This window comes from Phyllobates terribilis, unplaced genomic scaffold (assembly GCF_046119375.1).
Source record: "Phyllobates terribilis strain yellow unplaced genomic scaffold, ASM4611937v1 Scaffold_5__5_contigs__length_657084704, whole genome shotgun sequence".
Lineage (NCBI taxonomy): Eukaryota > Metazoa > Chordata > Amphibia > Anura > Dendrobatidae > Phyllobates > Phyllobates terribilis.
The window spans coordinates 383,882,333-383,899,421 of record NW_027362765.1 but is presented as its reverse complement, the minus strand read 5'-3'; the positions used below and the strand labels follow the sequence as shown (position 1 = coordinate 383,899,421).

Genomic DNA, 17,089 nt, shown 5'->3' with positions numbered 1-17,089 from the left:
TCTAAATGCTTGGCAGGCCTCATCCCTCTTCCTGGTATGCATGGCACCCTTCATCCCTCATCCTGGTATGCATGGTACCCCGCATCCTGGTATGCTTGGCACCCCTCATCCTGGTATGCAAGACACCCATCATTCTGGTATGCATGGCATCCCCACATCCCTCATCCTGGTATGCATGGCCCCCCTCATCCCTCATCCTGGTATGTTTGGCACCACCATCCTGGTATATATGGCACCCCTCATCCTGCTATGTATGGCACCCCTCATCCTGGTATATATGGCACCCTTCATCCTGGTATGCATGGCACCCCCTCATTCTGGTATGTATGGCACCCCCTCATACTGGTATGCATGGCACCCCCACATCCTGGTATGCATGGCACCCCCACATCCTGGTGTAATGCAGGTGTCAGAATGCAACGCGCAGAGTCACAAAATGAGGGCAGTCAAGTAGCTATAAATAACAATTTATATATATACAGTATATATATATATATATATATATATATATTAAATAAGCTGACAGGGGTTGTAACAGAGGTTAGTAATGAGAACAATATCACGATAGCAATAACATTAGCAATAACACACAATAAATCACAATAGCAATAACAATAGCAATAAAATCCTTTTCTAAAATACTGTATCTAGCCCAAATATGGGATTAGCACTGAAGTCCATTGTTTTTGCAAATGTCCCTAGTGGGGGTCTCCGGTTATTCCCGCTAGGCCTTTAAGTCTTTTTCTGACAAAGTCAATTAGATCCCGTTTGGCTTGTTCCACCTCACCCGTCCCCCTCCCAACCTGATACCCTAAACCCGATTGTTCCCAGTACCGTGAGGGAGCAGTTGAAGTGACCGCCCTGTTCAGTGATGACACTCGTCGACTTTTGCTGATGAGATCTCTCCAGCATGACTCATTTCTACCCTCTCTTTGTCCTGTCAATCAGGGCTGTATACCACGTCGTGGGTAGGAGGGTCTTGTACATTTCCTTAATGTTGTATCCAAGTCCCGGTCCTCTTCCGTAGCCGTGACACCCTAGGGACCGCTGCGCTGAATCCTGCACTTGTTCACCGGCAACCACCCGTCTTGCCTTAAGGGTCTATCACCCCGGTCTCTCTCGCTGGTTCCTTCAGCGCGTCCGGCCTTGGTTCACGTCTCTTCCTGTGTCTGGTGGCGACCTCACCTCAGGCACTGCGCGCTCGACCGTTAAATTTTGAAATCCTCTGCTGGAGGTCACCTAACCAGGTCCAGCATCCAAACTTGACATGCTCACCAGATGGCGCTCTTTCTCCTTATTACATACATCTCGCATTGATTCTCAGAAAGACTTTTCTCCTTCTATTACACTGGCATGCATGGCACCCCCACATCCTCGTATGCATGACACCCCCACATCCTAGTATGCATGGCACCCCCACATCCTGGTATGCATGGCACCACCACATCCTGGTATGCATGGCACCCCCACGTCCTGGTATGCATGGCACCCCCACATCCTGGTATGCATGGCACCCCCACGTCCTGGTATGCATGGCACCTCCATCCCCATCACACAAAAAAAAAAACGATACTACTCACCTTTCTTCCCTTTGCTCCAGTATCACGTCCAGCTCTGCTACCAGCACTGGTCTCACTGTATGAGCCGCGCATGATGTCACTGCCATGTGCGCTCACACAGGGAGATCAGCTGCCAGAATAGTCACTACTCCCCAAGCCGGGACTATTGGCGTGGGGAGTAGTGAATATTCACTCTCCTTAATCGTGGGCACACACTGTAGCCGCAGCGCAGCTCCGGCAGTGGCCGGGCAATTGCGTGTGCCCGCTATTAAAGAGCATGAATATTCATCCCCTCTAAACTCCCATGGGCGTGGAGAGGGGGGTGAATATTCATGCTCTTTAGTAGCGGACATAAATGACTGTCAAGCGCTGCAGGATCTGCAGCTGCTGCAGACACTGTACACCTGCGATTAAGCAGAATGAATATTCAATGCTCCGCATGCCCATGGATGTGGGAAGCACTGAATATTAATTTTGTTTAGCAGAGGGGACAGTGTAGGCTGCAGCAGCCGCTCCTGCCTCCTGTGCCCCGCTCCTCCGCCGCTCCCATAACACACCCACCACCCACAGCAACAAGACATTAAATTAGATGATTCAGACTACAAGACGCACCCCCCACTTTCCCCCAAAATTTTGGAGGAAAAAAGTGTGTCTTACAGTCCAAAAAATACGGTAAATAATACCACCTCTCTGCTCTTTGCTGCAAGGAGGGTGTGGTGGAAATACAGATACATAGTTATCATAGCCCAGGAAGTGTATATAATACCACAGCTCTGCTCATTGTTTGTGGTTACAAATATAGTGCACAAAAAAAGTTGTCTCTCATTCTCTAATAATTATCTCAGGAAGATTATAACAAAACAGAAAAAAAGTGATTCTTAGTGCTTCTCCCTTTATATCAGGATGTAGCCAGAATAAAACGTAAAAAGTCATGAAAAGTCCTCTTTAAAATGTAAAGTAAAAGTAAAGACTGCACATGATTATCTAATCCAGCTAAAGGGTAAGGAATATTGATACTTACGAGTGAAGATAATGATGGAAGCCAATAGCATAATTATCGTTAATATCAAATTCACAATTATGATAAACCCTGTAGAAAAGAAAATGTGAGGACTGATTGTAACTTGTGAATGAGAAGATAACAACACATAGATAATGTCATTTCCATAATTCTGAGGATATGTCACGTAATTCATTATGTAATCTGCCTTTTAACCCAAATGCTCCCTCTGTCTTGTGGGACTCACTGTAAAATATTAAGGACTCTTGACTTCTTAAAGGCTCTCACCACACATGACAAATTGTCCTTGACAAGACATTATGGTTTAACACTTTACCCAACATTAGACACACTGTATAGCCCTAATTTGGGTGCCTGTTCTTGTCCCATTTTATGCTCCCATGTCCCCTACCCCACAACATGATCACAGACCGTGAATGGGTTGCTGTGCCACTCCGGGACCTTCTGATGGCCCCTATTGCTGCCATGTTGGTACTTGTGTGAAGCTAGGCTTCATAAGAGACTGTGATTTTAGCTATGTACTTGTTCCCTAATGGGACTGAGAAATAAAGTAAAATACAAATATTTTGATGTTTAAAATAATTACAAAATATAAACACATTCTAATCATGCCCATTTCCCTCCTAAAAATTAAGGAAATAAAAAATAAAATTGTAAAAAAAAATTGTGTTGCAACCAGGGCTGTGGAGTCGGTAAGCCAAACCTCCGACTCCGACTTTCAATATTCATGCCATCGACTCTGACTCCACGACTCCGACTCCCTCATCCATGGCTCATGTTTAAGTGATAAATTTACTGTAGCACAGACTCATCTCAGCTAAAAGTCTAGACCCTTAGATCAGGAATACGACAGACATTAATAGGACATTTCATAACTTTCCCAAATTCTTATGAAAAAATATTCCCCACAAACTGCATTGAACTACTGTACCCAATTTATTATATATTTTAGGAGTCGGAGTTGGTCCATTTTATACCAACTCCACCAAAATGGGCTCCGACTCCGACTCCACAGCCCTGGTTGCAACGTCTGACAAAGTCTGACTTATGTTGTAATAAAATATAAAGTTGTTTAACAACTATACGGCTCAGTCAACAGAAAAATGAAAATGTTGTGGGACTCCAAAAATGGCATGGCAAGATGCCATTTTTATTGTTACCATTTTGATATTTTGATCGAATCTTATTTCATTTTTTGTGGAAGTTCTGGCAAAAGAAAAACAGCCATTTTTTTTTTAATATTTATTAATTTATTCTTTCTCTTTAGAGGATTTGTTGAGTTTTGACATTTCTGCACCTATTAAATAAATTAGGTTACTTGTGTTTTTTTATTGCGCTTTTGACTGCGTATTTTTACATGCGTTTTTATCACGTTTTTGACGCTGTGGTTCTTGTCTCTTCTTGGTATGTCATGCTTTAAATACATATATTTGGCTTTTTTTCAGCACCTATTTACTCAATAAGTACACAAATGCTGAAGAAAATCTGCAACAGCAAAAACTGAACTAAAGCTCATATTGGGAATGTAGCCTTAAAAGCATGCAGTTTCCGCCGCAATTATTCAGCAAAAAGACTAAGTGTGCACATACCCTTATGGCCTTGGTATCAGGTTGTTTAAAAAATGATGTTTTTAGTGTTTTAGTGAAATCATTCTATCCCTGGTGTCAGTCTAGTGGGTTATTAATAACAAACCTTTAATTGTAAAGTGCTGTGGAATATGTTGGCACTATATAAATAAAATTATTATTATTTATTATTATTGTGTCTAGGAGATTAATAATATATCCATGGTATCTAGTAGTTTTACCTCTGTTGTCTACTGGGTTAGTAATTCTGGAGTTGAATTAGGTTAGTTATAGAATCCCTTGTTTTTGGTAGGTTAATAAATTTGTTCAGGGTGTGTAAAGTGTTCAAAACACAACTGTCTATCTAGGAGGTTATTATGTTGTAGTCGACCTTATAAACCAAAAACTATATATATAGAGAGAGAGAGAGAGAGAGAGAGAGAGAGAGAGAGAGAGAGAGAGAGTACAGACCAAAAGTTTGGATACACCTCATTTAAAGATTTTTCTGTATTTTCATGACCATGAAAATTGTACATTCACACTGAAGGCATTACAACTATGAATTAACACATGTGGAATTATATACTTAACAAAAAAGTGTGAAACAACTGAAAATATGTCTTATATTCTAGGTTCTTCAAAGTAGCAACCTTTTGCTTTGATGACTGCTTTGCACACTCTTGGCATTCTCTTGATGAGCTTCAAGAGGTAGTCACCGTAAATGGTTTTCACTTCACAGGTGTGCCCTGTCAGGTTTAATAAGTGGGATTTCTTGCCTTTTAAATGGGGTTGGGACCATCAGTTGTGTTGCGCAGAAGTCTGGTGGATACACAGCTGATAGTCCTACTGAATAGACTGTTAGAATCTGTATTATGGCAAGGAAAAAGCAGCTAAGTAAAGAAAAATAAGTGGCCATCATTACTTTAAGAAATGAAGGTCAGTCAGTCTGAAAAATTGGGCAAACTGTGAAAGTCTCCCCAAGTACAGTTGCAAAAACTATCAAGCGCTACAAAGAAACTGTCTCACATGAGGACTGCCCCAGGAAAGGAAGACGAAGAGTCACCTCTGCTTCTGAGGATAAGTTTATCCGAGTCACCAGCCTCAGAAATCACAGGTTAACAGCAGCTCAGATTAGAGACCAGATCAATGCACACAGAGTTTTAGCAGCAGACACATCTCTTCAACAACTGTTAAGAGGAGACTTTGTGCAGCAGGCCTTCATGGTAAAATAGCTGCTAGGAAACCACTGCCAAGGACAGGCAACAAGCAGAGGAGACTTGTTTGGGCTAAAGAACACAAGGAATGGCCATTAGACCAGTGTAAATCTGTACTTTGGTCTGATGAGTCCAAATTTGAGATCTTTGGTTCCAACCACCGTGTCTTTGTGCGAAGCAGAAAAGGTGAACGGATGGACTCTACATGCCTGGTTCCCACCGTGAAGCATGGAGGAGGAGGTGTGATGGTGTGGGGGGGCTTTGCTGGTGACACTGTTGGGGATTTATTCAAAATTGAAGGCATACTGAACCAGCATGGCTACCACAGCATCTTGCAGCGGTATGCTATTCCATCCGGTTTGCGTTTAGTTGGACCATCATTTATTTTTCAACAGGACAATGACCCCAAACACACATCCAGGCTGTGTAAGGGCTATTTGACCAAGAAGGAGAGTGATGGGGTGCTACACCAGATGACCTGGCCTTCACAGTCACCAGACCTGAACCCAATTGAGATGGTTTGGGGTGAGCTGGACCGCAGAGTGAAGGCAAAAGGGCCAACAAGTGCTAAGCATCTCTGGGAACTCCTTCAAGATTGTTGGAAGACCATTTCCGGTGACTACCTCTTGAAGCTCATCAAGAGAATGCCAAGAGTGTGCAAAGCAGTCATCAAAGCAAAAGGTGGCTACTTTGAAGAACCTAGAATATAAGACATATTTTCAGTTGTTTCACACTTTTTTGTTAAGTATATAATTCCACATGTGTTAATTCATAGTTTTGATGCCTTCAGTGTGAATGTACAATTTTCAAAGTCATGAAAATGCAGAAAAATCTTTAAATGAGAAGGTGTGTCCAAACTTTTGGTCTGTACTGTATATATATATATATATATATATGCTGTATATGTATATATATATATATATATATATATATATATATATATATGTATATATACACAAAAAAAAACCATTGAAAACAAGAAATAAAATCCCCGAAAAAGGAGGCAGTGTGGTCAATGGTAAATCACACCTTAGAAAATCAGTAACAGATATAATAAATTGATCAAACAGTGGGGGGACAACACTTACAAAAACATAAACAAAATGTAATCAAGGGACCTAGAACATGATTATAAGAATGAGTAACATGATAACTATTATAGAAAACCTCAGTTATAGAAATTACCCCTCAAAACAAAGAATTCTTAACAAGATAAAGCACATGGTTAAGAAAGTATATACACAATAAATATTTATAGAAAAAACTCAGTTATGAGGAGGACCTCTCGCAGCCAGAGATCTCAGCAAAGTGCAATAGTACAGAGGCGCCCATACCCACCACAAGCCATCATCAATAAACCAACAGACCACAGTACCCCGACTCACGTTTCGCATATGGCATTGTCAGGTGGTACTGGGGCAGTGCCCTCAGTCATCTTTTATAACAACTGCTTACCAATTGCATTCCTTTGTCTGATAGATGTGAGCTGCCCAGTGCCGCATCGCGGAAGTCACACTGCGCATTTCAGCATAGTGCCAGGGTGCAATCCAATTGGATGTCGGGCGGGGAGAGGCACATTATTTTCAGGGGTACCATCATTTCTGTCCAGGCCTATTTCATGAGTTTCATTTTTTTTTTTAATTCTGTGGTAGCAGGGCTGAAAAGCAATGTCTGACTTTCATTTGTTCATTTTCATAGATTTTTTATTTATTATTACTTTTGACAGATTCAAGTTATTTCTGTGACCATTGTGGGTTTTTCTTTCATTAAATGAGGGGTAACAACAATTTTGACCACGTGTGTATCTGTTTCTGATTTGCTAAGGTGTGAATTACCATTTTATTTTATTGCCTTCTTTTTGCTAGACTTTATGGGGTGTTTTTAGGATTCCTTCTAGTTTGCGTATATAATTATTTGTATGTAATAAAATTTGCATATATGTATGGACTGTTTGAGATTTATTTGTTGTTTTTTTGTGTTTTTTTTTGGGGGGGGGGGTTATTTATAGGTTTAATACATTGTTTGGGTACTCCTTAAACGTTTTCTAATTTTGATTATTTCTAGTACGAGTCTTGTTTGTCTGATTTTGGTTTCTAATAACCTAATACTACCCAACACCAGAAATAAATTACTCCCTCATTAAAGAGTTTTCTGAAATTTCACAAAGTGTTGTACTTCTTTTTACCTGTTTGTTTGCTCTTTTATACTCAAAGTGTGGAAAAACAATCTGCAACTTGTCTCAGTCACATCATCAATACTAAAGGTCCTTAGATTGGGAAACTCACTTGGCAAATTTTATAGAAAACGCTTGGGTAAGCAGGCTCGATCTAACAGCGGGGAATACAAAAGAACCTTCATGTCAATTACATGTGCAAGGGCGGTGTGAGTTTCAATCAGCAACATGTCAACTTCCTTTGCGCGTATGTAGCACCCTGAGGATTCGGCTGCTACAGGGGTATTGCACCTCAACCCAGAGGTGTGATATTCCACTCCCGGGTAAGGAAGGAGTGTGGAACTGAGCTCAGTAGGCTGCATGCACTACACACATCCCATTTCCGGGGAACAGGCCGACGGTACTCCCACTTAGAAATGTGCAGGTACGACCGAGTCTGTTCCTGGCTGGAGTGGGAGGGGGGTGGTACATCCCAAGTAGTGTAGGGGCAGATAGGGGGAGCAGCCTGGGTAAAGATAGGAGCTCATTGGGTGCTGGTCACCTGAGCTCACACATAGAGGGTGTATATAAGGTGGGCACCAACTAAGAACAGGGTCAGTTGCAGAGAGAAAGTCAGCGAGCGGAGGAGAAGAGAGACCCAGAGTGAGAGAGGAGAAAGAGAGACCCAGAGGGGGAAACAGAAGAAAGGACTCTAAGACCCCAAATTAAATCCCCGGGTGAAGAGTCGGCACAGGGTACCGGAACCCAAGCTGGTGGGGGCAAAAACACACCCCAGCCAGAGACCGGAGACCGTGGGCAGCGTTTGCCACGGCCACCCACCACATCCACCATGAAGGCATACCACGTGGAGGGTCAGGGAACCCAAGGCCAAGGGTCTCCCAACAGAAGGCCCGAGGGAGCTGGACCTGGGTGGATCAATAGTGGGGACGGCCAGAGAAAGGACAGAAGGAGAGCTCAGGGTCACGCTCCGGACTTATTTGGGGGTTGGCTGGATCCAGAACCTGGTGGACGCAGCACGGCTCGGGAGGTCACTCGAAGCTGGAGTGACCAGAACATCAGCAGTGAGTAAACATCCTAAACTGCATAACCCGACTCTGTCTCTGATTGCCGTCTACACTGCATCACCACAACTCCCATCCTCTGCACCTGATCCCCCTGAGGCTATACCCCTCCCGTTGGGGGTTATCCTATCAAGCTGCACCAACACCACCAGCCTCAGCGGACCCTGCTGCAGCGGCGGCCACAGTGACCGCAACACAACGGGTGGCGTAGTCGACATTAAGAACTTAATAACATCTGTAGGACTGCCACATACAACTGAGTTTGACACCCTGGGCACGGACCGGGTCACAGCCACTCGGAAGACTACAACCCCCATCTGATCCGGCTCCGGATATTCCCCCTAAAGAATATGGCCCAGGGGGCGCGTCAACTTTGGCGTAGTCGGCAGGATTACGTGCCCGCAACACCCGGGTACTGCGTGCCTGAAGGAAAGTGCAAGTTTACCTCAAGAAGAAGTCTCCTGCCGGTTCCGGAGGGTCCCCGCCATCGGACCCCATCACCAGTCGATTCCCGCCGGTTGTCCGCCATTAACAACTTTTTCCCGCCATCTGCAGAGTTTCCCGCCACTGGGAAGCGATTCCCGCCATTTCCAAAGGTTTCCCGCCTTGCCAGAGCGGACGCCATTATGGGCGTGCCAGAGGGTGGCGAGAGGCCACCTCCCATCGTGGGCCAAGACCGAAAATGGCGCCAAAAGTGGAAACCGCCCCCACCAACAGAGACTGTGATGCTAGAGGTGTCTGTCAGCGTGAAAGAACCGCCCCTGGAGCTGACAGTCACCAAGTGGCCCCGGGACCGCCCTCGAGGGGGGAGGAGACGAAAGGAGAGAGCAAAGATGGGTGTCGCTTGGAGCAGTCTGGAGCGAGCGCACCCGGAGGCAAGAAGCCTGGAGAAGAGTAGCAGAGGAGCTCACCCGGAGATGGCGAGAGAGCAGAGCAGCACCGGCCCGCTGGCCAGGAGCCTGCTGGAAGAAGAGCAGAGCAGCACCGAGCCGTTGGTCAGGAGCCTGCTGGAAACCACGACCCCACTAGGCCTAGTGGAGGTCCTTGCACAGCTCCCCCGAGACCGGGAGTGTGCACAGACGGCCCTGGAGGGCCTCGCACGGAGGATGGCCCGGGTACAGCGAGAGACATTGGCGGAGTGGAGCCGAGAGATGGCCCAGCAAACCAAGACCCGGAGCACGCCAGCCAAGATGAGGAGACAGACCGCCTCTGAGGATGGCGCGGGAGGACCCAAGGCCGGAGACGGCGCCGAGAAGGGAGCCGAACGCATGGAGGCAGGTAAAGGGGACGTCTATACCCCAAACCGGGACACCGCTTACCTGCCCCAGCTCCCCGTCGCAGAGCCCGAAAGTCCCCCTGCTGTGCCCGAAAACGCCATGTCACCGACGCAGACTAGGCCCCAACCGGAAGCCGCGACCCCTGTGACGCCATGCGCACCGACCCCGAGCGTGGCAAAACAGGAAGTAACACCAGCCTGGTCGCAGGGCCTAGAATTCCCGGGCGTCGCATCACCAACAGCGCCCCCTACCTCCGCGGAGCCTCCGGCCTGGCCGCAAGGCCAGGTAGCCCAGGGCGCCGCCGTCCTAACGGTGCCCTTCACCTTCCAGGTGCCCCAGGCCTGGCCGCAAGGCCTGGGCAACCCGGGCGCCACCACCACCGCGCCCGCACCCGTAAAACCAAGGGTGCCGCGTCTGGGAGAGGACTTGTTTGCCCAGCACACGTGGCCGGACGGGCAGCCTTTCATCTGGCCCCAGAAATATTATGAACTGGAGCACCAGAGGAGAGTTGGGGCCATGTGTGCACCCCTGATTCCGGCTCCGAAGCCCGTGATAAGGATCTCGCCCCCGCTTGAAGAGACCCAATTTGAGTGGGACCCCACCGGAGAAGACCTAATGGGGTTCACTCAAGAAACCAGGGCAGCTGCAGCGGAGCGTGCTGAGTGCTGCCGATAGCAGCTCGAGGAGTTTGCGAGGGAGCGGAGAGAGAGGCGGGTCCGGGAACAACAGGCCCAAATAAGGAGCGCCGAGCAGAAGAGCCGAACCAGGAGGGACCCCCGTGCAGCGCACAGTCCCCGCACCACCGGGACTGTAATTAAGTTCAACATGCAGCATGGGTGGGGCTTCATCAGAGACCACAACACCCCCGGCGACGTCTTTGTCACGCGCAGAGATGTGGAGTCCCATCTGCCGGAGGGACACAGAGGTCGTGACCTTTATATCGGGGACGAGGTCACCTTTACCCGGCACAAGTGTGCCAAAGGACCTTACGCCCTCCATGTGCATCGCCTGACAGAGGAGGAGCTGCGATGTGAGGAGGAAGAGCAAGAGGATCCGGACGGGTCTGAAGCTGAGATCCCCAAAGAAGGAGCAGGAGGAAGACGTTGTTGAGTACAGCGGAGCAGGTGCTGTAAATAGTTACCCGATCGGGGTATAAAGAAACTGTTACTGCAAATATAGTCCCCGTTGGGACCAGCTGATGTGAACTGTTCACCCGTTTACCCTTAATCCCACAGGCTGAGGACTGTGAGCAGCCATTCCCTTTCCCTCCTTAACTGGCCGAGGACTGAGAGCGGCCATATCCTTGTATATAGTTGCGCGTCCTAAAGCGCCCCCTACTGGTTTTACTGTTAAATCATCTTAAAGAAAGGAACTGTCGCACTTTGCCCGGTCAACAGTTGCCCAGTGACCGGAGGAGGAACAAGAGACGACGAGAATGTTTAATGCTGCTAATTTATATAAAGTTTTATATGTTTTATATGTTTATGTTTATATGAAAATTTTTGTATGTTTTGTGATGTTTTTGTCTTACAGCCCGAGGATGTGCTGTGGTTTACCAGGGGGGAATGTAGCACCCTGAGGATTCGGCTGCTACAGGGGTATTGCACCTCAACCCAGAGGTGTGATATTCCACTCCCGGGTAAGGAAGGAGTGTGGAACTGAGCTCGGTAGGCTGCATGCACTACACACATCCCATTTCCGGGGAACAGGCCGACGGTACTCCCACTTAGAAATGTGCAGGTACGACCGAGTCTGTTCCTGGCTGGAGTGGGAGGGGGGTGGTACATCCCAAGTAGTGTAGGGGCAGATAGGGGGAGCAGCCTGGGTAAAGATAGGAGCTCATTGGGTGCTGGTCACCTGAGCTCACACATAGAGGGTGTATATAAGGTGGGCACCAACTAAGAACAGGGTCAGTTGCAGAGAGAAAGTCAGCGAGCGGAGGAGAAGAGAGACCCAGAGTGAGAGAGGAGAAAGAGAGACCCAGAGGGGGAAACAGAAGAAAGGACTCTAAGACCCCAAATTAAATCCCCGGGTGAAGAGTCGGCACAGGGTACCGGAACCCAAGCTGGTGGGGGCAAAAACACACCCCAGCCAGAGACCGGAGACCGTGGGCAGCGTTTGCCACGGCCACCCACCACATCCACCACGAAGGCATACCACGTGGAGGGTCAGGGAACCCAAGGCCAAGGGTCTCCCAACAGAAGGCCCGAGGGAGCTGGACCTGGGTGGATCAATAGTGGGGACGGCCAGAGAAAGGACAGAAGGAGAGCTCAGGGTCACGCTCCGGACTTATTTGGGGGTTGGCTGGATCCAGAACCTGGTGGACGCAGCACGGCTCGGGAGGTCACTCGAAGCTGGAGTGACCAGAACATCAGCAGTGAGTAAACATCCTAAACTGCATAACCCGACTCTGTCTCTGATTGCCGTCTACACTGCATCACCACAACTCCCATCCTCTGCACCTGATCCCCCTGAGGCTATACCCCTCCCGTTGGGGGTTATCCTATCAAGCTGCACCAACACCACCAGCCTCAGCGGACCCTGCTGCAGCGGCGGCCACAGTGACCGCAACACAACGGGTGGCGTAGTCGACATTAAGAACTTAATAACATCTGTAGGACTGCCACATACAACTGAGTTTGACACCCTGGGCACGGACCGGGTCACAGCCACTCGGAAGACTACAACCCCCATCTGATCCGGCTCCGGATATTCCCCCTAAAGAATATGGCCCAGGGGGCGCGTCACGTACGCTGAGTTTTTTGTGCTGACTTTCCCCATAAACTTGCATTAGATGTGGAAAATCCACAGGTTAAAAATACACATGCACATGCATTTTTAATGTGTCTCTGCAGTGGAATGGCATAAAAAATGTGTGTAATCTGCACTTAATATCAATAAACTTACCAGAAAGTATAAAAAACAAAGCAGCTAAAGGAGCAGGACGTGTCTGTGAAGAGCTCCTGAAGAGCCCTGTCTTGAGGGAAGTTTCTGGCTCTTTTTGACTTCTTCCCCAGCTTGCTGCCCTCCCAGAGCCTGCGGAAAAGGTCCCCGGGTCCCCCCGGCACTCCTTGGTGGGAGGTACCGGAGCCTCAAGCTGAAGACGGAGTCCTGGCCTGTGAGCGGCCGCCATCTTGGAGACGCATCCCCGGATCCTGCCTCCGCTCCTGCTGCACTCCCCTGACAGGAATCTCTACTAGCCAGGGGTAAGTGCTTCGTAGCGGCACCCCCCGATCACCTACTAAGAGACACTTACCTCATCCTCCCTGGTGGATCGGAGACGGCGGGGTGGCCTGCGTGGAGTGCGCCGCATCCTCTGTGGAGTCCTGCAGAGCGGGGCGTCGGGACTTTCCCTCAGACGGTGTGTGGTGCAGGGTGGGGAGACTGCTGGTCCTGGGCTCTGTATCGGCCTGGCGGAGGTGGAGGTGAAGTGGAGAGGGGCTGGGGACTGTAAAGCAGTCTGGGGCCCACGCATCTATGTGGATTTCAGTAACATCAGTGAGGCAGATCAACGGAGACCTCTGACGCTATTCTTGTGCTTTGAATTTGGCCCAAACAGAGCATCAAGACCCTGCTAATTCTCCTTTATACTCTGTTCACTACAGGGTCATCTCTTACATCAGTGGAGTTATATAGGAGTTTGTTAAACTCGAAATAACCGTTCACCATTGTTGATTACTAGTGTTGAGCGAGCACTAAAATGCTCGGGTGCTCGAAGGTCGGGCCGAACTCACCGTGATACTCGGGTGCTCGTCCCGAGCAACGAGCCCAATGTTAGTCTATGGGAGACCCGAGCATTTTTGGCGCGCCACCCCCGGCAGTCTTTTAAAAGCCTAACAAGTGCCCAAAACGATAGTGGCAGTGCTCAAATGACATGGGGACAGCATGGGGATCGCCCCAGGAAGCATTACTGACCCCCAGGTCACTGCTGTCAACAACGTGGTCAGAGGTATTAAGCCACTTTTAAGGGCTCACAATAAAACGTTCAAAAATGAAACTGAAACTGCTTTCCTGTGAAATATGTTAAGGAAGTTCCTTTCCAGGGTAAACACTTGTCTATAAGGTAAAATAAATACCCCCCCAAAAAAAATACTCCTCCACACCTTGGGCTATGTTCACAAGTAGCATTTTTTATGCGTTTTTGCAATTTTGTATTGCTTTCAACCGTGACAAATGCATTCACCGGGAAATGTCATTTTAATATTTTACAACCTTATCTGGCCATGTGCTGTGTGACACATGCATACAGTGCTGAAAAGACATGGGAACAGCATGGGGAAGACCCCTGGAAGCATCTCTGACATCCAGGTCACTGCCTAAAAGTGTGCCCATCAGAAGTGATCCTTGCCGCATCAGAAGATGCAGACTTGCAACTATCCCCGTGCAAGTCCTTGTCCCAGGGCAGTGTTCAATTGTACCTCCCCCATTCCTTGCAATGCAAGCGCAAATATGAAGCCAACCACCCACCCACCCGCAGGCTGCAATACTATACTGCTAGCTTGCACTTGAAATGGGGCCTTTTAGTTTGGAGGAGGCCGAAGCTGGCCACTACCTCATGGCTGCTTCGGTAGCGAGGTATCCATACTCAGTCCCCAGTCGCCCGGCGGCTGGGTGTCCACGCTCGGTCCCCAGCCTCCAGGGGGCGGCCGGGTGTCCATACTTGGTCCCCAGACACCCCTATTTCTCCTGTCACCTTCCCACACACTTTTCTTAGCCTGGCCTGCTTTAGGGCAGCATTGGACGAGCCCACCAGAGAACCAGACTCCTCCGGTGGGCCCTGGCTTCTCCATCAGGGGACTTGAGAGTGCCAAGGTGAGGAGCATGATGATGATGATAGAAGTTAGCATCTGCTTTGTTTTCTTGGAATGCAAGCGCATGTATGTAGTAGCGGCTAGGTGGTCAGCATTTTGGCGCATATCCTACCTCCTCCGAGGATCACTGGATGTTTTCCAGCTACTATCCCAGTTCTATTACTCCCATTAAAACAAAGCTTCTGGTGATGAATGATGGATGAGGTGGTGGCAAAGGAGAAAGAGCAGGAGGAACAGGGACCATTCACAGCAATATCAGGCCAGTCAACCACATATGTCTTGTAGGATATGTTTCTGTAACAAAAGGAGCGGTTCGGCTACACAGTTATAGGGCATACAGTGAGTGCAATGCCTACCAAAAATTTCGAGGCACTCCAATGCCCCTTGGAAATAACATGGAGGTCAGAGGGCCTTAACTAAACCGTTTTTTCCATTTATAGCAACTGGGTCTCCTGTATACTGTTGGCCTAAGCAGTGAATGGAAGGCTTTCAAAAAATTATGAGGAACTGCAATGCCCCTTGAAACAGACGTGGATTGCAGTGTACTAAAAACCTTCTACCCATTATTGGGGAGTGGGTCTCCCTTAGTTTTCGCCTTTGCATTGAAAAGCAAAAGCTGACTAAAATTAGGAGGAAATGCAATGTCCGTTGGAAGAGTCGTGGAGGTTTGAGGTAATTAAAAACAACATTTCAATGCCCCTTGGAAGAGCTGTGGAGTTCAGAGTGGCTTAAGAAGACGCTTTTAATGCCCCTTTGAAGAGACGTGGAGTTCACAGTAGCTTAACAAGACGGTTTTAATGCCCCTCGGAAGAGACGAGGAGGTCCCAGTAGCTTAACAAGACGGTTTTAATGCCCCTCGGAAAAGTGGTGGAGGTCGCAGTAGCTTAACAAGACGGTTTTAATGCCCCTCGGAAAAGACGTGGAGGTCCCAGTAACTTAACAAGACGGTTTGAATGCCCCTTGGAAGAGACGTGGAGGTCACAGTAGCTTAACAAGACGCTTTTAATGCCCCTTACAAGAGCCATACAGTACAGCATCTTAAAAATATTATTCCCATTATTGGGGAGTGGGTCTCTCATAGTATTTGCTTATGTCTTCCAAGCAAAAGCTGCCAAAAATTAGGACGGAGGAACTTGCAATGCCCCTTACAAGAGCCATGCAGTACAGCATATTACAAACATTATTCCCATTATTGAGGAGTGGGTTTCCCATAGTATTTGCTTATGCCTTCCAAGCAAAAGCTGCCAAAAATTAGGACGGAGGAACTTGCAATGCCCCTTACAAGAGCCATGCAGTACAGCATATTACAAACATTATTCCCATTTATTGGGGAGTGGGTCTCCCATAGTATTTGCTTATGCCTTCCAAGCAAAAGCTGCCAAAAATTAGTACGGAGGAACTTGCAATGCCCCTTACAAGAGCCATGCAGTACAGCATATTACAAACATTATTCCCATTTATTGGGGAGTGGGTCTCCCATAGTATTTGCTTATGCCTTCCAAGCAAAAGCTGCCAAAAATTAGTACGGAGGAACTTGCAATGCCCCTTACAAGAGCCATGCAGTACAGCATATTACAAACATTATTCCCATTATTGGGGAGTGGGTCTCCCATAGTATTTGCTTACGCCTTCCAAGCAAAAGCTGCCAAAAATTAAGACGGAGGAACTTGCAATGGCCCTTAGAAGAGCCATGCAGTACAGTATATTACAAACATTATTCCCATTATTTGGGAGTGGTTCTCCCATAGTATTTGCTTATGCCTTCCAAGCAAAAGCGTCAAAAAATTAGGAGGAAATGCAATGCCCGTTCGAAGACTCGTGGAGGTCCCAGTAGCTTAACAAGATGGTTTTAATGCCCCTTACAAGAGACGTGGAGGTCAGAGTGGTATAACAAGACAGTTTTAATGCCCCTCAGAAGAGACGTGGTGGTCAGAGTGGTATAACAAGATGGTTTTAATGCCCCTCAGAAGAGACGTGGAGGTCAGAGTGGTGTAACAAGACGCTGTTAATGCCCCTCAGAAGAGACGTGGAGGTCAGAATGGTATAACAAGACGGTTTTAATGCCCCTCAGAAGAGACGTGGAGGTCAGAGTGGTATAACAAGACGCTTTTAATGCCTCTTACAAGAGACGTGGCGGTCAGAGTGGTATAACAAGACGGTTTTAATGCCCCTTACAAGAGACGTGGAGGTCAGAGTGGTATAACAAGACGTTTTTAATGCCCCTTACAAGAGCCATACAGTACAGCATCATAAAAATATTATTCCCATTATTGGGGAGTGGGTCTCCCACAGTCTTTGCTTATGCCTTTCATGCAAAATCTGACAAAAACAAGGACGGAGGAACTTTCAATCATGGCAACACAGACCACGGTCACCCTGGTGGTATAGTGGTGGTGGAGGCTGAGGAT

The 17,089-nt window shown here is 47.7% G+C and overlaps 1 protein-coding gene across 1 annotated transcript in view; it reads right to left on the bottom strand.

Moving 5' to 3' along the window:
* The window catches only part of LOC141271206 (C-type lectin domain family 2 member A-like), a 78,551-nt gene that overhangs the window by 35,770 nt on the left and 25,692 nt on the right, over window positions 1-17,089 (bottom strand). The window contains exon 2 of the mRNA XM_073681328.1: window positions 2,581-2,649. Within this exon, the coding sequence (XP_073537429.1) occupies window positions 2,581-2,649 (69 nt within the window). The remainder of the gene's footprint in view (window positions 1-2,580; window positions 2,650-17,089) is intronic.